The 26,568-nt window shown below is 35.1% G+C and overlaps 1 protein-coding gene across 2 annotated transcripts in view; it reads left to right on the top strand.

The window, feature by feature from the left end:
* The window catches only part of SCFD1 (sec1 family domain containing 1), a 52,523-nt gene that overhangs the window by 5,010 nt on the left and 20,945 nt on the right, over nt 1-26,568 (top strand). For both annotated transcript variants that reach the window (XM_017820474.1, XM_017820475.1), the window contains exons 2-15: nt 346-416; nt 1,259-1,347; nt 2,333-2,423; nt 3,237-3,359; nt 4,438-4,525; nt 7,336-7,425; nt 8,549-8,604; nt 9,586-9,671; nt 11,413-11,512; nt 14,732-14,871; nt 15,843-15,933; nt 16,285-16,358; nt 17,824-17,905; nt 25,228-25,324. In XM_017820474.1, coding sequence (XP_017675963.1) covers nt 346-416; nt 1,259-1,347; nt 2,333-2,423; nt 3,237-3,359; nt 4,438-4,525; nt 7,336-7,425; nt 8,549-8,604; nt 9,586-9,671; nt 11,413-11,512; nt 14,732-14,871; nt 15,843-15,933; nt 16,285-16,358; nt 17,824-17,905; nt 25,228-25,324 — 1,278 coding nt within the window. The remainder of the gene's footprint in view (nt 1-345; nt 417-1,258; nt 1,348-2,332; nt 2,424-3,236; nt 3,360-4,437; nt 4,526-7,335; nt 7,426-8,548; nt 8,605-9,585; nt 9,672-11,412; nt 11,513-14,731; nt 14,872-15,842; nt 15,934-16,284; nt 16,359-17,823; nt 17,906-25,227; nt 25,325-26,568) is intronic.

Here is a 26,568-nt window from a genome sequence, read left to right as displayed (position 1 = left end):
CAGGGAATAAAGCAAACTAGCTAGTTCCTAATGTCTAGAATGCACCTTAAGGAAGATACTGGACTTATTTTAACGCAAACCACGTCATATAGCCTGTAAACTAAGAAGAGTTAATGTTTTGGAACTTGCTTATTTTCCTTTTCCAGTGTCTTCTGGACCCCATAAATTCTATCTGACATAAGCCACTTGTCAGTCAAAGCTGTATAAAAGTAATGAAAATTTGATTTGTTGCCTTTATATTTTATGATGGTTTTCCTCTCAAATGAAATGTTTAATAAAACACTGCTAATGTGTTTAATCACTGTTGTTGAAATGTAAAGAGAGTAATTTGGCTTTGTTTTCCAGTGGCTTTGAAACGTATGCTGAACTTCAATGTCCCTCCTGTTAAAAACAGCACGGGAGAACCGGTGTGGAAGGTAAGAACTATTTGAACAGGAATATGAGAATTTTATAGTGTTCAGAAAAGTTCAGATTTGCTAATTTTAGCTAACTCGAGTTCATCTTCCCTATGTTAACTTGTACGAAATATTTTTTCCTGTATTATAAATATACAGAATTGATTATCAGAACTGCTGAGAAAAATTCAGATGTTGTTTGCTTGATGACTGAAGGACTAAATGACTAACTGATTCTTTAGGCAATATTTTACTGAGTAACTGAGGAGGATATTTTTGAAATATACTTAGATCTCATTCATACCATTGGCAGAAGCTTGGATGATACCTTATAGGTAAACTCAAAGTCAGAAAGAAGCCCATACAAAGGGAAGAACTATTGTTAGCCTTGAACAAGCTGAGCTACCTTTATTACCTTTAAAATGTAACTTGTAGTTCATGAGATGTTGCTACTACAAAGCGTATATTCTGTCTCTTCATCTGTTGTCTTTTTTCACTAATTCCTCTCTGCATCTCCTACTGTTTTCCCCCAAATGCAGTCAGAAAAACTCTGCACGTACAATAACAAATTTCTGACAACAGACTTGTTTGTCAAGACAGTTTGCAGAAGATACACGTGATGGTTCTTTTTCCCCCTTTTGTGACTGGGTTTCTTTTTGGTTTTTTTTTATATTTTATTTATTCATAAGCATAAATGGAAGTCCATGACAAATTAATGATTTATTTTAAATTGGTAGATGTTTAAGCACTTTTCACGTTAGGGTAGTAGTTTCCTAAACCTGAGTTGCTGCATCCACTGTATCCTATATTCTCCAGTATCCACTTTTTACAGCGCTTTTTAAGATGATGTGCATCTATTTCAGGTTCTCATTTATGACAGATTTGGCCAAGATATAATCTCACCTTTGCTGTCAGTGAAAGAGCTGAGAGATATGGGGATCACTTTGCATCTGTAAGTGTTTTTTAAAAATTTTGATTTTTTTCTGAAGAGAACTTTATTTAATATTGCTGCAAATCATATACAAAATAGTGAAAAATAGCTACTAAAGTTTATATCCTGACTTGTTCCTAAAATCTGATGGCATTATTCAGAATCAGGGAGTGGAGAGAGAGTTCCAAACACTGTTCAGTAGAATTTCTTCCTAAGTACAGGAGACCCCTGTTCAAAAATTACCCAAGAGGTATTCTTTTGGAATCTGTCTTTACAAATGCCTCTGTAATCATATATGTTAAAATTATATTGACACAAACTGTTTCATGGGACTGTGTATGTTTTCTGCTTGTCTTTTTACACATAGAATTTAATTGTCTGCTGTCAAACATATGGGATCTTCAAGTATTTTTTTAAGACATTTCCCATTTCTCTTTCCCCAGATTACATTTACTTAGCTCATTGTCATTCCTTAACTGTGGTAATAATCATGAAGAAACTTTGAAGATACATTTATTTTTTCAAAATTTGATAAACTTTTGCTAAGTGAAGGCTAGAAATAGAAACACGGTTTAACATGTTAACACATTAGCAGATATGTGAGAAAAACATCTAAGAACCTTACCTTTAAGCAGGAAAGGCGAGTTTAATAGAATGAGATATGCAGGGGTTTTTTATCATGTCAACAGTTTGCATGTGAACTTTGTGGATGCAGTGTTTTAGCTTCCTCTGAATGGATAATCTATTTTTGAAGATTTCTAAAGCCTTTTCTCAAGCTTTGAATAAACTTTGGAGACATCTATTAATATATTCAGCCAAAAATTATACAACTGTGATTTTTTGCTTTTCTTTTCGTGTCTCATTCTTGCTAAAAATATAGCTAAATATAGGACAACATTGTAGAAAATTACATTTATCTGTACAAATAAAAAATTCCTTTAACTTTTTTTATTTTACACATATCAGAGAAGTAACACATTAAAGATGGATTTTTTGTTCCTGTCAGGCTTTTGCATTCAGATCGGGACGCTATTCCAGATGTTCCAGCTGTTTACTTTGTAATGCCAACAGAAGAAAATATTGACAGAATGTGCCAGGTAACTTGCATGCTTAATGTTTCAGATGAGTGGGCACAACAGTGTGTTAAGTAATTGTGCAGTCACTGGAGTGTGACTGTTCTATATATAGTTCTTGTGTATGTCTGAACACCTTTGCTGACATTTTCCACACGTAAGCACATATTTGTCATAAAAATATTACCTGAAATGTTTACGTGCAAAATTTCAATTTCCCAGAAAATAGAAGCGTAAATACATCTTATGTGTTTCAGAGAGAGAGTGTAGGGAGTGAAAAGACAAGAGACAGTGGGTACAAACATTCCATTTAAACATAAGAAAAAGCTGTTTTAATGAGTGTAGACAAACACTGGAACAGATTGCCTGGAGAGTCTGTGGAGTCTCCATCCTTGGAGATGTTCTAAGCCTGACTGGACACAATTCTGAGCCACTTGTACTGTTTGACGCTCCTTTGAGCAGGAGGCTTGGGTTAGGCTAATCTCAGTTTTTTACATTCTCTGGGAGGAATTGGAAGGTTGATATCTTTGCCAAAGGAAAAAAAAGAGCAAAGGGTAATTTTGGTCAGCAGTAAGGTGTGGAATAGTGATTGCTGTCTTTTAGATTAAATTTCATTTCCTGTTTTTTTGCAGTTCTAAGTTAGGTTGTTTATATCTGGATATGTAATCAAAACACTGTGCAGAGCTGTATGAACAGACAGCCAAGCACTTCTGAAAATTCAGTTTGACTGTGGATAATTGTAACACCACATAGTAAAAGAATGGATTTTTTTTTGATTAGTCAGAAATATATTAGTACTTTTTCAGGAAAAGGGTTGTGTTTTTCTTTTTTTTTTAGGATCTTCGAAACCAGCTTTATGAATCTTATTATTTAAACTTTATTTCTGCCATTTCAAGAAGTAAACTGGAAGATATTGCAAATGCTGCTATAGGTGCTAATGCAGTAACTCAAGTGGCTAAGGTAAGAAAGTCTCCCAGTCCCTAATGTTAACACCATTTCAGGTGTTATTGCATTCTTACTGTCAGGCATCCTGGGGAAAAAAAGGGAATCTACAGTCATCTCATTATTGTAGCTTAGTACCATACTTCAGCTTAGTCAAAAGTCCAAGTGCTGCAAGACTTTTGTGCTAAATGATAAGAGGTTTCAGAGTATTCCTGATCTCATCAGCTAACGGAGGGCCTTCAGTGCATATATGTTGAGGTGAGGTTTTAGCTCCTAAGTACACAAAAAGAGCAGTATGAGTGCAGTTGTCGTTTTAAATAATATTTCATACATACACACTCTTATGAGTACACTCCCATACCTTTCTGAGTTAAAGGCAGGTGTTAGGTATTTACTCTTTTGTTGGATGCCTGTACCAAAACGTGTAAATTGAGTTATTATTTTCATATATAATTAAATATATTTGCTTTTTCTCACTCCAGTTAGTGCTACTGGCATGAGACAAAGAATCTGTTGTGAAATGAAATGAACTCTACTTGTGTTGTTTAAGCCTTAGATCCTCAGCAGGAGTAAGTTGGTGTAGCAGTGTAAACTAACTTCCTTAAATCTGTTTTTCCGGTGTGATATCCCATGAGTAATTTATTCCTTAGAGAGATTTAATTTTTTTCCTGAATGTATGGGTATGTTACAGAAAAGTTAGAATTCATCAGCTGTAATGTTGTATTTTTCAGATAGTGCCCTCTTCCCTTTCTCCTGTCCGAGAGCTTAGTGCTGCTTATGTTGTAGTCCTTCATGTTCACAAAAAATGAACCTATAATATTGAAATGTCCTCCATGCGTGTTTTTTAGTGATATTTGGCTACTAAAAATTTGTCCACAGAAACAGTTGAACTGTTCTGGCATTTTTCAGTGCTCTAATGTTTTGTATTAATCACTCAATCCTTACACAGGCTTTTTAATTAATAAATTATATCTTGCATTTCTTTCTTTGAATAGGCATTTCTGTGAAATGTTCAAGATTAGGTAGCAGTAAATCACAGATAGGTTTTTTTATGCTTCACTCTGGACTATTCTGACCATTATTCCTTAATTTCTAGGTGTTTGATCAATATCTTAATTTTATTACTTTAGAAGATGACATGTTTGTATTGTGTAACCAAAACAAAGAACTTGTTTCATATCGTGGTAAGTAAAATTTTACCAGAATGTCTGAATTTGAAATTTACTTTTGAAGTCGTAGCTAATAACCAGAAGTGATTTTATTTTGCTTTGATCTGGTAGAGATGAGAAGTCTTTGTATGCCTAACATTTAGCAGCGAGATTTTTCTCCTCTCTTGCGCAATTTCCAAAGTCAATACTTTTTTTTAAAACTAGATCTGTAATACTCGGTTGTGTCTCACACTGGGGATTGATTCCATTGGCAGAATGAAGGGCATTTTTGTTTGAAAAGGAGACTTTAATTTTTTTCACTAAAAACTGCTGTTAAGAGTTTTAATAATAGTTGTGTGACGTGTTCATGTGTATGTAAAGACTGGTTCTCATAAGATTCCTTATGCTAACAAGGAATCTGAATTAAAATGACTGAAAATGTTTTACACTCATCAGTTTCTGTGTGGCTTGTTTTCCTCTCTTGGGCCGCTGAAATTTGCCACACTATGTATAAACCAATCCGAAAGTTTGCAGTTTCCAAAAGCTGATAGAACAGAAATCTGATCTCCCATAGAGAGTGATGAGTTTTCCAACAGAGCACTGAGACAATCTGTCTCATTGTGTGAATTCTAGATCTGACACAGAGAGGCAGTGGGAGTGCAGGGGTGAGGAAGAAATGGTCTTTTTTGCCTTTGGAGAAAAACCCTAGCAGGAAACTGCCAGTTTGTAATAGTTTCATGGTCTACATAAGTCAAAGTAAATCTGAGGGTAATGGAAGACAGCTACTGTTCTTGCAGCAGCTCTGCCATGTGTGGCCATTAATGTAGCTGAATGTGTGAACTAAGAATAAATATAACAAAACAGGTTAATTTTCAGAAACCTGATTTCCTGTCTGTAAGACTGTGTTTACAGAGGGGTAATGTTTGGGACAAATAAGCATGATAAAATTCTTCAATTATGTGAAAGGCTTTCATAGACAGAAAAGACACAAAAGATTCCTCTGTTTAGTAATGGACAAGAAGTAATGAGCTTAAATTGCAACAAGAAAGTTTCTGATCTGATATTAGAAGCACTTTCTAACATTAAAGGTAGTGAAATATTACCATAGATTACCTATAAATGTTACGGTATTTTCATGACTGGGAATCTTTCTGAATTAGTTTAGATACAGTAATTGCATGGGTTTAACTCATCTTTGGGTAAGAGGACTAAGTAGATAAACCCTTAGGCTCTCTCTGGTTCTGTTTTTCTATGACTGTGTAGAAGGAGAGTATATGGGTAATATTAGTATAAAGTCAATGTTTGAGGCATCCTGTTTTGTGCTATGCAAATTCTTCTTTACCATTCTTTACCATTTTGTTGAATTTTGTAAAACGACAACAAAATGTAGGGGACCTAAGCTTACCTCTCTATAATAAATGCATTCCCCCTAAGCTTGCTACAGCAGAGAGAGAGGAACATATAGAAAACATGATAGAACATTTTACTGAAAGGTTATTAATGGAGTTTCTCAAAGGTTGACTTAACAAGCAGTAATACTGAATATCTGCATTGATTGCTATGGTACAAGAAACAAATGTGCTCATGAAATGCATGTTACACAAAATTAGAAGGCACTGACAGTATGCAGATTACTGGACCATTATAAATGAGTACTTTTTAAAACTGGAAAAGGCAAGAGAGTAAAAATAAGGTTATTTCCCCTGAAAACTGGGAGACCACTGGTTGGAGGTAACTACAGAAGGATAGCCCTAGTTCATTTCAAAGCTTTGTCATTACAGAAAAATACAGATACTGGGACCAGTCTGCCTTTTTTGGTGCCGATATTTCAGAAGCTTGAAACTTCTATTGCTGCTGTCATCCTAACAGCCAAAGGCAAAACTTTGGCTTGCTAAGTATAGTTGCTGATAGAAATTGCCAATATAATCCATCCATCTCCCCTTAGAGGAGAAAAGATGAGGGGGAAAAAAGCACCTCTAAAGTTAGAGAATGGTTATGATTGGCCATGCATAAATTTAGGATGGAAAGCTTATTAATGTTTAGAGCTTTAAAATTCATTTTTGAAGAAAGAGGAAAAGACAGGCAATTATGTGAGAAATTTTAAAGGTAAAATAAAGCAAACAAGGGTGGAATTTATGGCATGAATCCTGAGATAGTGCTTGACTTGAGATCTGTGATAAGATTTGGTTTGATGTTTCCTGTTGGCTGTTGTATTCTTGTCAGTGTTAGTTATTTAAGAGAAATGTTGCTACGTGTCTCCTCTTCTGACCTAAATGTATGAGGGAAATCTCTCTTATCTGTCATATGAAATGTTTTATAACTTGATAATAATCCCTAATCTAGAGACTGACAGTAAATTTGTTGCAAAAAAAAAAAAAGAATCTCCATTACAAGAGGTGGAATTTAGAATTTTTAAATATAGATAACTGCATACTATAATTCTCTTTAAATTGCACAGGTAATTTTTTGAGGATTTTTTTCCTGAAAAACGTTTTCCAAGTGGATGGCCATTTCTCTTCCATAACATGTGGTTTCATAGGAAGTATTTAGTAATGTAGTACTGACACAATCCAAAAGTTAAAGTATGCAGTCAGAGAGAGTTGGAAACAATTATGTAGTGTTTGACCTCAGACAGTAAGCAATAATTTTCTCCCAATTTTTTTCCAAACAAAAGGGAGCAGAAACTAGTATATGTGCTAAGAGGGGCATTTCATGATTTAATCTCTTCTGCAACAAAAGCTGTTGACTATTAACAGCTCTCAGGTAAGAAAAGGATTGTTTTCTCTGTATGAAAGTGGCATAACCTTGCTTAACCCTATTCTTAACTCTTTCCCTTGCTATTTTAGCCATTAACCGACCAGATATAACAGACACAGAAATGGAAACGATAATGGACACTATTGTTGATAGTCTCTTCTGTTTTTTTGTTACACTTGGTAAGTTTCCAAATTCTAGCATATTTTCCATATTCAATGAGACAACTAGAAGTTTAGTGATTTAATATAGAAAATTAAAGGCAGAATTAAATCTGTGACCAAAATCTCAATAATTCACAGGGTGGGGTAATGATCTTGCTCAAATTATTGCTTTAAATCACTGCAAAGTCCAGTAAAGGCTGTCCCTTCATGGAAGTTGAGTCTTAGTCTTCAGTATCAATGGGAGAAGAATATTAAAATGCAAAGATTTGGAATTACTGTTTTTACAAGATCCTAGTTTGCAATAAAGGTAGTAGTGCTTTGAGTTTGGACTTGTAGCACTCAAAAGAAACCAAACGCAAAGAAATAGAAGAAAAAAACTCACACAAACCCTGTAAAAATCTTACTGAAATACTCAAGGAATAGGAAGGTACATTAATTTTACTTATTTTATTGTGAGTTTTCTTGATACTTAGCTCATACATTTTTCATAGTGATGATGTTTAATCTAAGTTCTAACTGAATTTGGTCAGTCTGAGATAGCTTTCCTACAAGGGGAGCTGGGGATTGCTGTGGGGCAGTGTGTTCAGTAGAGATTCTCTTGGACCTGTTCAGTTCTTTCAAGTGTTAGTGTGATACAAATTGAATGTCTTTTACTCAGTCACTTAAACTCTATGGTTTTGGAATTTTCATATTTGTATAGGTAAGTGAGAAACAGTAGCTAAATATTTTGAAACCTGAAAGCCAGTGGAAAATGTGCTTTTGCAAATAGCATTACCCTGGAGTGATGGATATGTTGTGGTGGTGATGATATAATACTTCCTGTTGTTTTCAGGGGACTTCTGACCTTTTGAAAATAACTTTTAATGTTTCTTTGTGAGATAGTTTGTCCCCTCCCCAATACAATAGCTATCTTTCTAGTGCGCACTATATTTCTAGTTGTCTTGTATGAGGTATTCACTTACTTTTGTAAAACTTTAGTATTTCTATATAGTATTTGTTTCATAGATAAAGACTGCAAGAGAAAAATTTGAAGTAAGTTTGTATTTATCTCAGAATGTTAGTGAAATTTGTTTATGAAAAGTATACTGATTTATAATCTGAAAATTATAATGCACGTAGAAGTCAATATATCTTTTATTAGGCGCTATTCCTATAATCAGATGCTCAAGAGGAACTGCAGCTGAAATGGTGGCAGTGGTAAGAACTGTTTTTCTAAACACCTATCACTGATTTAAAACTTTCCTAACGCCATGTTTAGTTTTCTCAATACTAGACAGAGATCTAGTGTTATTGTATCCTTTTCCTTATGAAGGAAATAAAACTGGAAAGGAGATGCATCCATTTTCCTCTCTGCTTTCAATTCCATGGAACTCTTCTGTAGAAATTGGGAGCTATGGAATGAGATGATTGGAAACTTAAATATAAATAATCAATCCTAATCTAGAGTTTATCAAGATTTTCTGACATTATGATTAAGGTACATCTACCCAGTTTAAAAAGTGGCTTTAAAAAGTCTGGCCTTGTGTTTTTCTGTGTGTCTTAGTAAGAAATTTTTATCTATCTTACTGGGAAATCCCATAAGTACAAGACATTTTTAGTAAATCAAACTAAACTGACATTGAACTTGATCATCAAATAGGGATGAAATGACCAAACTAAATCACAATGAACAATATCTACAGCACTGTCTTCATTAGGGGTCGCTGTGCTTCATTTCTTCCGTCTTCTTCACATCTTCTTTGTCAGTGAAGCCATGATACTGATTAAACCTAAGCATTCAGTGTGCATGCATTCATATTGAGGATAATCTCATTTTTATGAAACACTTGTGTGGCAGTATCTGACAGCCCAATTTGCTGCTTCTACCTCTTGGTGCCTCCTGCTGGTATTTTCTGTTTGCATGTTTAGGGAAAGGTAATTGTGCTGATTGTCTGGGAAGAGATTAGTGGACGTAAAGGAAATATCTTCAGTGTAGTCCTGGATATAAATATAAATGCTGGAGGGAGAAAATAGAATTAAGATTGATTTCTTTCCCATGTGCAGTGGACCTAGTCTTCCTGCAGCTAAGACTTTTATAAACTACAAAAACGGCACAATAAATCTTTTAGTGTTGATCAGATAAAGAGGTTAGGAAACCACTGTTTTGTTAAAAGTGGTTTTGTTTTTTCCTCTCCTCAGAAATTGGATAAGAAGCTCAGAGAGAATCTAAGAGATGCCAGAAACAGTCTTTTTACAGGCGACACACTTGGAGCTGGGCAGTTCAGGTATTGTGTTAGTAATAACTATGTATTTTTATTTTTCATATTTCAGTTGTCTGAAATATCTCATTAGGATAAGTCACCACTCTACTGAAAACTGTATTTATTAGAATTTGTTTCAATATTAAAACAATTTATATACTCTTAAAGGAGTTTTTCAGTCTCTTAGCATAACCCATTTTAAAACTTTTATAGCTAATAAGTGTACGATCCTAGGGCAGTAAGTCGAAAATAATCTAATGAACCAGTTAATTTTGTTCCCTCTCTAAACCAAGCTTATGCAAATACACTGTTTGCAGGACTATCATACACACTTGAATGTCTGAACATATCTGTTAGCAACCTTTAGTCCATTAAAAGCAAGAAAGACCCATTTTCTTATTTGTGCACACTCTTACCAGTTGTAGTTATGTCAAAAGCAAGTGTTTCTCGGCTGATCCCTATGTATACCAGAGGAGAACTGCTTCAGGACGACCACTTGGATAATTAGATGGTTAAGGTCTGTTAAGTCATGACCATTTGAATCCTTTGTGGATGCTTGTGTGCATCTGATAATGTGTTCTCAGTAGTGTCCCTCTGTACTGTTGTCCCCAGATAGTTGAATATTCCACAGGCTGCCTTAGGAAAGTGTATTATGGGAGTTTATACTGTACATGAAAAGGTGAGACATGTATTGGCAAGACTGTAGCTGAAGGAAGCTGTTATAATCTAACTGGATATAAAACAGTCTTTTATATCAAATTAAGAGCAGAATTTGGATAAAAGGCACAAAAAAATCAAGGGTGGCAAAATGGAATGAAAGGAGAGAGAATAGTTGTGAAATACCATTTCCCTCATTTTCATGGGAACTGAATTGTTAACCACTGCTTTTCCTTCAGTGGCTGTTTTCCTGATAGTATAGCATCATTACCCACAAAATTAAAATGCAAGGAAAGGGAAACATTGGAAACTTCAACCAATTAAATGGCTTCAGGTCTTTAGTTTGGTTTTCAGAATCATTAAGGTGACTAAGGTTCTTGAGATTATATATTAAAGTGAAAATACTTACTGCAAGGAATTTACATGCTTTTACTATGTGCAAATATACTTCAGTTGGCATGTTTACTGTAGGGATAATGCGCTTGAGGGAAATGGTGGTAATAATTTTCTGTCAGTTCACAGTCTTCCTGTCTTTGCTATAGATTTTTCATGTAGCCATAACCCAAGACCTTTAGGCATGAATGCATTCTTTTATCACAAAATTGAGTATTGATAGAATTACTACATTGCATCTCAGAAGTTCATAATTTTTTTTTTTCACAGACTTTATGTCCAAGCAAAGACAAAAATGAAATTAAAAGCTCTTGGAAGAGAGATTTTATATTTGAGGTTCATAATGGGGATTAAGGTTGAATATTACCCACTCAGACAATTGTTTGGAACTCAAATGTGTATCCACACAGAAGATGTATCAGTTTATACCTAAAAGGCTAGTTGCTGTTCAGTGTTTTGACTTCTGTTCAATATTTATATGTTGGTTCACTTAGTACAAAATAAAATAATCTTTTTATCATTACTAAGATTTGATTTCTGGAATTTCCCCAGTGATCAGCCCCAGTGACTTTGGGGAAGGCTAGAGGAGCTCAGCAGTAGGCAATTCTGCTTTTAATTTGAAATATGATGTAGAAGGTGGCTGATATCGCTCAGGATGTTACGGGGGTGTTTTAATCATGTTTGAAGAAGTACTAACACAGTGTCATCTTTTCAGCTTCCAAAGGCCCCTATTAGTCCTTGTTGACAGAAACATAGATTTAGCAACTCCTCTACATCATACTTGGACATACCAAGCTTTAGTGCATGATGTTCTGGTAAGGATAAATCTGATTTTTTTACCAAAACTATTTTTTCACTCAGTTTATTCTTAATACCACATTCTCTCTTGATCCTAATCTGTTTTGTCTGTTTTATTTGGAAGTTATTTTAGTAAAAAACACTTGGAAGATTTTCTCTAAAAGGTTTACTTAGCAATAATTTCTAGAATACTTAAAAGGTTGAAATCTTGATGTCTTCAAAAGATAGATAACTCAGCAATCCTGGCCTTTTCTTCAGTAGTTCATAATCTTTATCTGTGTAATATCCAAACTCCACTAAGTGCAATTCAGTTTTGAAAAAATAAATGCTTTTAATGTATTTTTTAACCAATTTTGGTTTTAGTTTGAATTCCTAAAAACATATTTTCCTGTTTTTCTCCACAAGGTGGTGTAAGTGTTCAATACAGAGATGCCAAGGGGTATATAACCGCACTGGAGGAATCTCAAGCAGATTTTTAAAATAATTTTTTTGAAATTCGTATAGCCTTAAACTGCCTTTATTTCCTCAAGTTTATTTTGTAATACCAGTTGTAGAAATGTACTTGAATGAAAACTAATACTGCTTACCTAAGATTTATGCATTTTGTGTGTAGGTATGGAGTAAATAAAAAATAATAAGAATAATTAGTATCTGGAGGCTTTTTTATACTGAGAGTTTCTCATGAAAATCATTCCAATATCTGCTTTGAGAAGTATTTGGAGTTTATTTTTGAGACTGTTAGAGGAATACATGAAATATGCACGTCCACATATGTGTTTGTATACAGGGTTGATTGTGAACTTGTCATGTGAAAGGTGTTTGGCTCCCTGATCATCCCACAGAACTGTATGGTCATACATAGAGTGCTGTCCAGAAACCTGCATTGCTACAATGAAAATATTTCAGCACTATTGGGATGTTTTAGGACATTTGTAAATTCTATTTTATGTGATTAATTCCTTCTGACAAGTGCCTTTCTCTTAACTTAAAGAGTGCTTTTTACAGATAGAGAATTTTTGGCCTAGTTTCTTTAGGGAAGGCATATGTGAAAAGAACAGTTTGCACTGAGTTTTCTCCAATAGCTGGCTAGAGACTTGTCAGTAGAAGTGCTGAATTTCTGCAGGTTTCTTTTAAAAATAGTAAAGAATAGGGTATGGAAACCCAAATTACAATTTTTATGGGTGTAAATGCTATTGCACAAGGTCTGTGCTAATTTCAGTTTGTCACCTGCTAATCATTTAATCAGCAAATGCTCACTTGCTCGGTAGTAAAACCATGTGAAGCTCCATCTATTTGACTCCAGCTCATCTGCCATGTGGAGAAGGTAGTGTTGGGTGGCCTCAAGCATGTGTTGGGATAGGACTTCAGTGCATCAAGGTGCAGAGTGATCATATACTGGAAACTGAGGACGACTAGTACTACAAATATGCTGGGGTATCAGAATAACACTAGAAGAATGATTCGAGGATTGTTGGATATTTGTCTGTACTGCATCAGGCTTCAGTAGTTTCTCTGGAACAACTTGTTAGATGTTGCATCTTATTTTTAACCAGGTGGATAGGATTATGAATTTGTTTAGTGAAATTCTAACCAAGTTGTCTATGATTCCATGGCAAGGGCAAAAGTTTAATTTAAAAACCAGTCAAGTTATTCACCTTAAAGGCACACTTGCCAGGCTCTTCATGCACCGAGCATAATATTTCATGAAAGAACTGCAGTAGTATTTTAAGAGGCCATGAATTGTAACCGTGAAAGTGTTACTAAGATGTTGGTTATGTGAGCTGTACTTTGAAACAAATTGTTTTTCACATAAGGTCTCAGTTACAATAGACCAGGAATTCTGTGCAGTGTTGAACTGTATGCTAACCCAGGCACAAAGCTGAGTGTTGCATCTGTTTAGTTTATAACCGTGGTGTTTCTACACTTAAACAGGCTTATGAGAAGAGATTCCTATTTCTAAATAAAAAAACCTTTCAGGAATGGGTACAGAAAAATGAGAGGTATGGATAGAAAGCCTTATAAGGACAAAATGGGGAGTTAAGAGGAGGAACACTAATCAATAAGAATTATTTTGGGAAAATTCCTTGTAAATGCGAAAACTAACTTGAAAACTCAGTTCACTGGTGAGTTAAATTGAGCCAAAACATAAATCTTCATTAAAAACTACAGCTAAATCTGCAATCAAATAAATTTTTTCCCTTCAAGTTTTTATTGAATATATGTACTTGAAAAATACTTTTCTATTCCTAAAACATTAAACACATCTTGTAAGATGAGGTTTGTGCTCATTGACTGCATGAGTTTTCTTTGAGTAGCTGCTTCTACTAGTTTTACTTCTAGATAGTTTTGTTTCTATTCTGGCATGGATCATTTGTAGTATTTAATTTTAAGTCCTTGCCAAGAGACAACTAGGAAAATTTTAAAATTTTATTTGACAGTTTAACTTACAGTGATCTGTTTCTGTATACTTTAATGAACATAATAAAGTGGGGTTTTATTTCTGAAAAAAAATACCTGTTCTAAAAGGTTCATGACAGATTCTATATAGCTGAAGATTTGATTTTCTTTATCATTGTTTGCCAAGCAAATGACACCTTTGAAATTTCTATGTTCATGAATCTGTGGAAGAAGAAAAACTGTATGGAGAAACAGCAGCTTTTTTGCAAACTTTTGCTTTAGCATGCATTCACTATTTCACTAGTGTTTAAAAATATTAGGGAATGAGCTGTGAACATGTAGCTGAGTAGTCTTCACAGTAAATAATGCTGTTGCTGTTGTCCTGAGCTGCTTGGCAGCTTTGATACATTTGTTATCCTTGTGTAAGTGAACTTCAGCCTTAGAAACACTTTTTGTCTGCAGTAGGGGCACCTTTATGCTTTAGTTTTGGATGGTAATTAGAGCACAGTTTTTGCTAAATAACATGTTTTCTGTGCAGAAAGCTGAAGTTCAGTGTCAGGAGATTGCTCACATATGAGACAATCAAATGTCTTTTCTTAATATTTGTTGCTTGTTGGGTGTATTTTTAAGTAACTGTGAATACTTTTGGAGTTCTTATATTGCTGTTGTTATTATCTAGTTAGCTAGTAAACTGTTTTCTGCCCTCTTATGAAGTTCTAATAAATAGCTGTGTTAATATTTTTTTAGAAAATATTCTAGAAGATATTGGTTGAGTATGAAAGATTGAATAAATAATTAAAAACTGTCAAATATTTACATAAGATTCTTCTTTATTTTAGGATTTCCATTTGAATAGAGTTAACTTGGAAGAATCGATAGGAATGGAAAGTTCTCCAGCAGGTGCTAGACCTAAGAAAAAAAATAAGAAGTCCTATGATTTAACTGCATCTGATAAATTCTGGCAAAAGCATAAGGGCAGGTAAGCTGTGTAGGTATGCAGTTTATAATAATTTAGTCAAAACAAATTCTAAGTATTCTTCATATTATGATAGTTCTATTTTTAAGCTTATTTGAAAATATTTTATAAGTTTGGAAGGGTTTTTTAAGGTGTATTGGGTCTGACTGAGATGGAGTTCATTTTCTGCACAGCAGCCCTTACAGTGCTGTGCTTTGCATTGGTAGCTAGAAAGGTGTTGGTAACACACCAGTGTTTTGGCTACTGCTGAGCAGTGCTGGCACAGCATCAAGTCTGTCTCTCCAACTTCATCCCTCACCAGTAGTCTTGGGATAGGCAAGATTTTGGGAGGGGTTGTAGTCAGGAAAGCGGACCCAAACTGACCAAAGAGATATTCTGTAACATATGATGTCTGTTCAACAATAAAATTGAAGAGAAAGGAGGAGGAAGGGCAGGGCATTCGATTTTTTTTTTACAACGTTTGTCTTCTGGAGCAACCACTCTCCCTACCGAAGCCTTTCTTCCTGGGAAGTGGCCAGACATCGCTGCTAGTGGAAAGTAGAGAACAAAATCTGTTTTCCTTTGCTTTCACACACAGTCTTTGATTTTTTTCTACTGCCTATATCTCAACCCATGGGTTTGGGGTTTTTTCCATCTTATTTTCTGCCCACCCAGTCCTACTGAGAGGAGTGGCTTGACCCAACCTGCTCGAACCAGGGTCAACCAACCACATCATTGTCAATATTTGTTGCCCATGTTAATTGTTTATGAGCTTTTTGTTACAAAGCTCAAAAATGTTCATACCAAAATTACATAAAATTATCGAAAACAGTGAATTTGTCTTAGAAAGTTTAAGTAAACCTACAGTGAGATGTCATTTTCACTGATTTGATACTGGTGCATGATTTCTGTATTGTTATTTCCAAAGAGGTTTGGTCTGGTTCTAGTGTTTCAATTTGTTATTTAACTGAGCCTAATGCAGAGTATTGCATTAGTCCTTTTCCAGAGGTAGCCGAGTCTGTTCAGCAAGAACTGGAATCTTACAGAGCCCAAGAAGATGAAGTCAAAAGACTTAAAAGTATCATGGTAAGTTTATCACCTGTATGTGCTCTATGTAAAGCATTATAGGACTTTTATAGATGCTTAGCACGCCCTGTCATCCCACACACAAAAATTGCCAGTGCATGCTGAATTTTAGCCATAATACAATCTTAAAAGTAGGACTAGAAGTACCGTATTTCATGAGAAGGCTCAATTTCCTGTGTTTAATGGCGTTGCAGTTATATAATTTCCATACTAACTGAAAAACACTATCCAGACATTAATCCCGTTGTGCAAAAATAGATTCTAAATGTATTGACTCTGTATGCATGTGTGATATTTGTACTTATTATGACTGGTTTTATTCCTCTTTCCAAACCCTTCCTCAAAACCCAGGGTATAGAAGGGGAGGATGAAGGAGCAATAAGTATGCTTTCAGATAATACAGCTAAGCTAACTTCAGCTGTCAGGTAAGTGATCAGTAATGCATTATTGTTTAATTAACTGGGAACTATTTCTGATTTCTTCTGTCATTGCACTTTTAATATTCTTTGAAATAAATAGCTTTAAATGTAGGCTATTCAGCTCAACAGTGTAGTTTAAATTCTGATAAAGTTAAATGCAGGATAAGTGTTTGCACATGTAACTTCCACAATATGTATGAGCCATCTACACATGGCTCTGCATTCTTTCATTAAGAAAATTGTTAGTGAAATCCACTTCTTGAAGTATCTTCTTGCTTTGCACAGTGTGTAATTAATTACATTTTGATTCATGTAGTTACTATAACATCTGTTTACAAGATTATAGTTATTAACAACTCTGCATGAGAAATTTACTCTCCTGCTTAAGTCTGAGATTTAGACTTGTTTCTCATTGTAAATTTGTTTTTCATTCCACTGATGCCTTGGAGAAGGGAGATGTTTAGTTTGCTGCCTTTCACTAAGACCCAGTCAGAAGGAAGAAGAAACAGTAATTATTGTGAGGATAGATGGGGTGATATGCCCAGTGTACTGTGAAATCCAGTGTGCCTGCATTAGTTAGTTGTCTCTTAGTGAGTTTCAAAAGTTGTTTTGTATGCTATGCCTAGCGAGGATTTGATTGGAATTACAAAGGATGTGTGATGGATCAGACAGTTTCCAAAAAGCAAGCAGATATTTCCATGCTTCCTATAAACTGAGTAAGACACTGAGTATCCAGAGTGCTTTTGGATGTGAAAATGTGTAGATCCCAAGCAGTCTTTTATAAATGTGATTGCCAAGTGCCAGCAGTGGAAATCATGTAGATCATAACAGTTTAAGTAACAATTTTTCTACAAAGTAAATTTAACCATTCTGTTTCCCATTTCGCAAAAGAAAATATTTCAATCACAAATCCTGCGTAGAGAATTCTGTTCTATGCAGAAGCACCTGTGACAAATTTCAGGATATCTAGAGGTTCTGTATTTATTTGACAGATGTTATTATTTAATATAATTTTATAATTATTTGACAAAGTTTGATTTTTTTTACAGGTATTATTATTTGGCAGATACTGACACTTCTATATGTACCAGAAATGAGCTAAATGTAGTAGATTATTTGTTTAGGTTAGCAGGGCATGTATCTGTTGTTGGTCACAAGCTTTCAGTGGAAATATTGAATTACCCTTTATGTATATTTTTTGCTAGTCAAGGTCAAAAACCTAGTTTACTACATTACGTGTGACTTATGTCTTTATGTTATTCTGTTATGGTTATGAGAATCATTACCTCTGTACTTTGTGATTTCTTAGTTCCAATCCTATTCTATAATTTTAGATTTTAATAGTCTTTAGAGATTCCTTCCAACCCAGAAAGTTCTGTGATTCTATAATTCTTTTTGTACCTACTGTATACAATACACAATTCAACTAATAGTGCAAATGGGCAGGTTAGTTTGTATTTAATCTCTTCAGCTCTCTTCCAGAACTTCTGGAAAAGAAGAGGCTCATTGATCTTCATACAAATGTTGCAACAGCTGTTTTGGAGCACATAAAGGTATGGTTGCTCTCCAATTTCAGTTTTCTATTAGTACTGCTCCTTAACTGGAGGAATATATTTGAGCTGGTGAAGATAAGAAAGTGAGTCTTCTCAATTGTGCTACCTTTTCAGAAATTCCCATGTAACATTACTTAGAGTTGAAGGGTGACAGAGAATGAATTTTGAATGCCTCTGCATGGAAAATGAAGACATACCAATTCTTTTCTTATCAGAATTTACTAATATCCTCTCAGTCTTTTTTTAATGGTGGCCACAACTGCTGTTGTGGGTTGAAATTTTTCTAAAATGAGTTTCTGATGGAAATGTTTTGTTTATTTTAGAGATGTGTCATGGCAAGTCATGACTTCAGTCTAAGCAATTTTCTGCTCTGTATCTGTTTATCAGAAGGGCACTGTTGACTCCTCACCAACAAAAATAATATCCAGAGGTGTGGCAATTATGACACAAGTTACTGAAGTGGTCTTTCCAGCAGGGTCTGTGTTAGATGTCTTGTGCATAATTTAAGCACTTCAGAAGGATGCTTGTTCTCTTTTCTGTTTAACTATGCTGCTCTTGTGTCAGAGACCTCACAGAGTGTTTAGTATCAAGTGAAGAATATGGTTACTGCCAGGATAACTTGGAAAATGGATCTGTTTTCACAGTATGAGAACAGAAATTAGAGATGAGGCTTCAGAAACACTGAAATTCTGTTTTTGGAAAGTAGTTCAAGTACGAAGTTTCACTGAAAATCAATAATTAGAAAATTTTACCCCAAGCTGTTTATAATTCATGGAAGGCAATGTGTTTTTAAGCTAGCTTTAACATTTGTAAAGGGCATAAGATCTGTCCTCAGTTATTACTGCTACTGAATTTTTTAAAGTACAATATATGAACAAAGGATTCATTCTGAAACTTAAAGAATAAATTAATTTTACGTATTTTTAAAGTTGGGGAAGAGATATTAGTGTGTCTCTCTGTTTAGCTTATTACTATGGGGCCAGTTTATGTGCTTTTGCAGTATTAGGCTTGTAAATTTTCATATCTGACAATTTTAAAGCAGTACATCAATACCCTTGACAAAGTAGAAGTCAACAATGTCAGTATTTTGATGCCTTGATGTAAATTCACTTTTCTAAGAAGATACTGCAGGCCTACACCAGTAGTGTTTTATGTATTATTTGTTGGAAGGAAACCATGTTTCAGAGCAAGATGTAGGATGGCAGTAACATCAGTTTTGATCACCAGTGTCCTGTTGGCAACGGACTGAAGTCGATGCACTCGTTCATTCTCCATTAGGTGATAGCAACACACTTTTGGTTAACTAGAGGTGGAGGGAATCCTCCTACAGATTAGTACAGCACTCAACTAACCCTTTGGCTCACTGCTCTGACAGGGAGCCTGCTATTAGAGAGTTCTGTAGGATTGGTCATCCATTTCTCCATGACTCTTAATTCTGGAACTGCAAGTGCTCAGGCTTCTTACCTTGTTTTTGTATAGCTGTAGAAGAAGATCATGAGACAAATGGCCATGCAGTTTCTTCAATACTTTGATGATATGTGCATCTCTATCATCTTTTCTTTTGATTTAGAAAGCATCAGTTCATCTCCAGATATTTAGGAAACTGTCTTAAACTAATGCAGAAGCACGTGTTTTTTCTGTTGCAATTTGCCTACACTAAAGCCTTTTCACTGAATGAATGTCAAGTGTATTCCATCTCCTTTCTCCTGACCATTTTCTCCTCTTTTTTAACCCTTTGGTGTTAGAAAAAGTAACTTTCTGTCTTGAGATGTGAAATTTTAATATGCAGGATGGTACGCTACCTAATGGATTCCTCTAAAATACTGTCAAAAAGGGCATTGTCTCAGCCAGTACTTTTAAAAGAAATTCTCATGGCACCTTGAGGCTATGGTTAATAGGTTTTATGTACAGTTAAATAATTAAACCAGATTAGGATAAGAGAGAATTTTTTTTGCAAGTGCTGAAGTCATGAGGAACTAGTGAGGCACCATACTCTTCTTCAGGTTACTATAGTTTCTCTTTTAAAATAATCTGGGAGTGCATTCATACCTTAAAATAGACTATAAGCATTGTCCATTGTGGGTTTTTGCTATATTAATGATTTAAGCATTTTTCTTCACTACATATATGAGGATGAATGCAAAGAGTACTACGAGACATGCTTTAGATACACTAAGTGAATTTAATTTTTCTTGTGGTCATATTTTAATGTTTAGTTTACAGCTGCTTTCTACATTCTGTTGGATTGTTTTCTAAGACACAACAAGAGGAAACCAGAAATTAATGACATACTTAGGGGTCCTGGCAGTTTTCTGGCTTAAGTGTTTAGTGAAATAATGGAAAGTATGCATCACTTTTTCACTAAGTGAACTATCAAATATTTGTTGTCAGTGCTTAGAATAAATGCATCCTTGTTTTGCACTGATGGGTTTTTTTCTCTGCTGAAGCTGGTGACTGAAGGACTGGACCCAACAGAAAACAGATTTAGGGCTAGAATTATGAATACCTAGCTGCTTTAGAGTTTCAAGTAATGCTTATCTTTGCATGTCGTTGTAATTTGAATACTAGGATTATTGATGTATGTTTAATCATGACATATAAAAAGGTGTACATGTACATTTTTCTAAAATGATTAGTTGGAGAAGGGGTAGATTAGGTAACCTCTTGCTAGAATTATACATGTGAATTTATGTGGCAGATTTTATGTGAATTATCTGTCATAAATTACATTTGTTTGGTTTAGTTTTTTTTTTAATTCCTGCATAATTTTTTTCATGTATCTCTGCTTTTGCTTGATCTCAAGGCCTGATATTTGAGTGACTCCATTATTGGGATTGACAGTAGCCTTTCAAATTTTCAAATTCTTATTTTATAAAGGAATTCCACTATTTTAACTACTCTATTTTAAATAAGGTTACATTTTTGTCTTATACCATGTGTAGTGGGTTGACCTTGGCTGGATGCCATGTGCCCACCAAGCTGCTCTATCACTTCCCTTCCCAGCTGGACATGGTGGGAAACCTGTGGGTTGAGATAAGGCAGCTTAATAAAGTAAAAGTGAAAGTTTGCATGCACACAAGCGAAGAGGAAAGTAACAAGGTTTATTCTCTACTTCCTATCAGCAGCAATGTCCAGCCACTTCCCCAGAACCAGTACTTCAGCACACTTAGCAGTTGCTCCGCAGGCAAACATTGTAAATGACGAATGGCCTCTTTCACCCTCCTTTCCTTAGCCTTTATATCTGAGCTGACATCATATGGTATGGAATATCCCTTTGGTTAGTTTGGATCAGCTGGCCTACTTGTGTCCCCTCCCAGGATCTTGTCATCAATGGGGGGAGGAAGGAATATTGAGAGAGAGTGCTGATCCTTTTGCCAGCACTGCTCTGCAGTAGCCAAAACACTGATGTGTTATCAATTGTTATCAACACCCTTCTAGCTACCAATGCGAAGCACAGCCCTATGACAGCTGCTATGGGGAAATGAACGCCATCTCAGCCAGAGCCAGTACGTTCTCACTCCCATGGTCGTCTGTGGGCTGCATTCATTCTCTAATGTTGTTCAGTAAAGTGAACGTTGTTCATTGTTCAGTGAAGAGAAACAATGCGTGTTTGTGAAATATATATGTTGCAGTGGTCCATGCTGGTTTTCTGTCGTTCAATAACCTTCCAGTAAAAACAGCTTTTTCTGAGTTCAGTTATGGTGACCTTTCCATCATCATTCTGTGCAGTTCAATGAAAGGGAATTGGCTACGACTGCCACTTCCAACCTTCTTCCAGAGTTTCCCTTCCTCTTGATAGGAGCACACTATAATTACCTGACCAACCTCACTCGTTCTGGGGGCAGTTATTTCTGATTGTTTTCAGTCAGCATCTTTGAGAATTTCCCCAAGTAGTTTCTTAATTTCTTCTCTCTTCTTCTGCATGTTCTCTCTCTTTGTCCCTAAAGTTAAGAACTTTTGTACTGTAAAAAGGATAGGAGAGCTTCCAACAAGTCCTTACAAAAATGACCCTCTAAGATATTTCAATGAGTCGTGCTTCCACTTCTTTGCTTAAAAAAGAAAGAATTTTATGTTCATTTTGGAGTATAGCACTCAAGTAGACTTTCCCATGTGCTTCAGTAATTTTCCCTAAAATATGTTTTGGCTTACAAATAGCCTGTTTCTAAAGATGAGAAGTTGAAAGCTTTCACAAATATATTTTAAAAAAAGCAAGGTAAAGTGTGGCACTTTAACTGCAATACAGATCCTGTCCCTGAAATGGCAGCCAGAAAGGTCTCTTGAATGAGGTTGGTGTGGAAAAGATGTCATAGTAAGAAATCAAGAGCAGGAGGCAGAAAAGGAATAACTGTAAATGTAAATGCATCCTTATTTTATTATTTTTTTATTATTATTGATTTTCTTCACCTTGCTTGCCGGTTTGGCACCCATAAAAACCTCTCCTTTGCTGTGCTTTTTTATTGAATCTACAGGGTTGTTTAGCTCCTAATCCCCAGCTTTTCCTCTTGGCATGTCTGTGAGTTTGCCATTGAGTGAGCAAAATTGCATTTACTTAAATTAAATGAGACATCTGCGTCTTACCAGTACTTCCTAGACAAGTTGGCTCTTCAAGAAGTAACTGTCTGGTTGGTGTGGCATGTCTGGGATATCTATCAAAAGGTAACTAGTAGTGTTCAAGGCTATTCAGTAATCCATATAAAATTTGGTTAGGTGTCCATCTAATTCCTAAAAACCAGTATAAAAAAATACTGCCCTAATTAGCACCTTTGCTTGTAACTTTCATTAGTTATCTAGTGAAGAAGCAGCTGATTAGACATATCATAATGATCCGTCTCTAGTTCATTGCATCCAAAAGAATCTCAAACATTGTATAATGCTGCTTATCTCTGATGTCCCTATTGTGGATAGAAAAAAAAATAGGAAGTGGATAGAAAAAAAATGTGGACCTGAAGTTTTAGGATTTTCAGTTTGTTTGGGGTTTTTTTCTCCAAAGAGTGCTAAATTCACGTTTCTTTGCTGCTGTTTTGTTCAGCAGTCTTAGTCAAACAGTCATAAAGTTGCACGTGACTGAGAAGAATTTTACCTTGCTTGTGCTCCAAGTAAGTTAACAATTGTGAATCTCTTTCTACAATTCAAAGTAATTCATGTTTGAATTACATAATTTTCTTTAAAAGTTGATCTGTAAACAAATACAGAGAAGTAGTGAATCTTTTTATGTTGTACATTTTTACATGCCATCTAAATAAATTTGTCTTAAACAGATCACCAGCTAAGATAATATGGGCATGGCCAAATTCAACATTAATATATTTATCTTAATAAGATTAAGTTTCCACATTTCAAGACAATCTCTTGTTTATTGGATACCTTTTGTCTGGGAAAAATAATTAAAAATTAAAACCATTAAATTTAGCTTCACGTAAGGAGATACAAATGTAGTTAAAACACAAAAAGTAACTGAATGTAATGGAAAGACTAGAAAAATTGTAGTAGTTTCTTTGCAATTGTTTTATGTCTCTAGAGAGATTATGGGAAACTATAATGCAGATAGTCTCCAAGATGCTGTAGAATTGAAGTCTCAGAACATGTCTGATGTGCCAGATAACAAATTGCATCTGAATTTAGGACTTGGAAAAGGGCTGGTAGTTCAGTTCTATTCAGACTTTAAACTAGTGTAACATAACCACTGATAATCACATTAACTTTGGCTAACTACTCTTCTAACATAAGCTCAAGAAGAAGCTCTATCTCTTTTTTTTTCACTTCATGCACTTTCTATGTAGTTACAGTCACTATGACAATCAAAAGAAGACATTCTTCTGCCCCTAAAAGTAGCAAAGGGTCATTTTTTGAGCACTCTTCAAGGTAATTTACTTTATAAGCTGTAATTACAAGCTTCCACAAAAGGTTTAAATTAAGTTGCTGTTTTGCAAGTAATTGCTTGTCAAGGAGTTCAGTAAATGGTGACTGAGAAATGGAAGTGTTGTATCATCTGCATCATAAGCTGATTGCCAAATGCTTTCAATGTAAAAATATTCTTTTATTTATCCACTCCAGGTCTTTACAGTACTCAGAAGGTGAAATATCTTAATATCCTTAGGTTAAAGAAGTACCTTTTTTTTGAAGGGTAGGGAAATAACTTTTTTGAAATTCCATTTTCTTATTTGTGATCTCAGGAATAACTCTAAATAAATTCAGAAACATGTGAAAACCAGACTTCTGAAGTTTTTATGTTGCTGTTGTTACAACAACTGCTGCAGTGGGTAGAAGGTCCCATAGCAGTTTTGCATGCTTCGGCATTATCAGGCAAAATTCCCTGAATCACTTAACCCAAGAAACGCACGGATGACTCTTGCCTCACTCTGGCAGTATCATTTCAGTCTCCCAATGGGTATGCTGTGGAGCTGAAACACTTCCAAAGCATTAAGATGGAGATCTATTCTGACAGTTTCCTTTTCGAGCCAGTACATAGCTGAATATGTCCAAACACCAGGATTTAGTTAGTTACCAGATATTGAGGTTTTGTAAGCTGAGTAGTTGTAACGTTTGTTTTGATGCTACATGTTAATGTTCAGACACACATAATGATTTGCATTGTAATGGAACTTTTTAAAATAAGTTTTGGATTGCATTTTTCTACTTTTAGATTGTAAATCCATGATCAAGAAGTGCAAAGCTTGTTTGTGCAGATGTGCTGCAATGCAGTCATTAGTTGCATGGCCGTGTGATATATTCCAGAAAGCTTTTGCCTCCATAATTTTGTGTAGTCCCTGTGCCATCCTCCCTAAAAGAGAATTTTCTCAACATCTATATGTCATTGTATAACGACAGACTTGTTTTCCAGTGTTAGGAAGATAATCTAATAATAAACCTATCTGTCTTCCTTGTGAATGAAAAATTCTAAGTCTTTGATCTGAGGTAGTATTTCATTACCAGCCCAAGTTGGCAATTGCCAACTTTTCTCTGGGATGATACCTTAATGTATAAAGGAATTTCCCCCACTTACCTGCATTGAATAATTGTCTCCTTGACTGAGAGACTGGAGGTTCAACATAAATCTGACATAATAGTCACTGACCATTATTTTTTCATTCACATTGGACATCCCTTTCTTAACTTGCATTTTCACTTTTAGTATGATAATTACATATACATCAACTTCCTGAGAGTTAATAGAAGCATATTATAATGCAAGGATTAGTTATTTTTACTGATACTTTATTTAAAAATAAAATTTTAAAAAGAGTCTTGCTACCTACCCTTTTAAAGAGGAAATAAATATTCTTTGTGTTGAGATGTTAACCCTAACACTTACTCCTAAACAGAGTCGAAAGCTGGATGTGTATTTTGAATATGAGGAAAAAATAATGAGCAAATCTACTCTGGATAAATCTCTTCTGGACATGATTTCTGACCCAGATGGTGAGTACTTTAAATCTTAACTCTGTATACACAATAAAGCTGTACCGGCTTGGACTTCAGGGTTGGTAGAGAGTTTATGTGCGACCTGTGCAAGACTTGTAAAGAAAACAGCTTTTGACTGATCTTCAGCAGCAGTCTAGAGAGTTTAGGATTTCAGTTGAGTAATATCCAAAATATTAGCAACATTTGCAGCTCTAGTAAAATCCTTTCCCAGCTCCTTGTTTCTGAAGGTCAAGATATTTTTTGTGCTTTTCCAGTATTTGTTAGTATAGCATGGAATTCTGTTGTCTGAAGAGTACTGATCCTTTAAAATCCTACTGCATGTTTTGTAATGTATATATACCTCACAAACAGAATGAAAAATGGCATTTCATAGAATTTGGTTAGATCAAGGGGCTGCAACGTAGGTAGCTCTTGCTTGTGTGAGGAAAAAGATAAAAGGGAGAAGGTGGAGAGAAGGGGAGCTAGATGTAAATTGGCCAGTTCACTGAGACTCAGCTAAAGCTTTGCGTGCATTGACCCAGCTATGGCCTGTCTGTTTTTATTGTCTAAGAGCAATGCATCCCAGCTTGTGTTTCAGATGTGGTTCATACATAACAGAGCATTGTACACTGAGGTTACTCAGATTCTCGATTAGCAGGAGTCATTAAGGGTCTTTCTGTGAAAGGTTGAGATCCCAATGAGTTCTCAGCTTTTTGTAGTGTCATAGCATCAACTCGCATTTCAATCTCTCACAACCTGAGGTATGTCATAATCCTCTGATGGATTTCCGTATGATCGGATACCAGTTGGGTGGAACAAAATAACCTGCAGAGCAAGATCGTAAAACCTAAATTATAATCACTGACCTGTCTGCATATTGGCAAAGTATATTGGCAAATCCCACGTACTTAGAGACCCAAGGTTCCTGCTCTTTTCCCAGTATACTCTTTAGAAAATGTTTTGTTACCACATGCTTATGTGTGTAGTCTTTTAGCTACCTACTGGACTTAATGTCTGCTTGGAGTTTGTATAATGATGCATATTTATATAAAGAGTATATATACATCCTGCTGACTTTTTACAAAAGTCTTTTAGTAGTTTCTGTGCCATATAATCAAAGGCAGTAGAAGATTGGTAGAAGTCTTGAGCTAAAAATTTACAGATCTCATATTGGATCAAGTCTAGAAACTAAAAAATTTTCAGAAAATTTAATGTCAAACATCAATCTGTAATTCAGTACATACATTAATTTTTAATATGAA

The sequence above is a fragment of the Lepidothrix coronata genome, unplaced genomic scaffold (genome assembly GCF_001604755.1).
Source record: "Lepidothrix coronata isolate B3197 unplaced genomic scaffold, Lepidothrix_coronata-1.0 Scaffold83, whole genome shotgun sequence".
NCBI classification, from domain to species: Eukaryota; Metazoa; Chordata; class Aves; order Passeriformes; family Pipridae; genus Lepidothrix; species Lepidothrix coronata.
The sequence above is the reverse complement of the archived record's forward strand: the minus strand, read 5'-3'. Positions and strand labels throughout refer to the sequence as shown.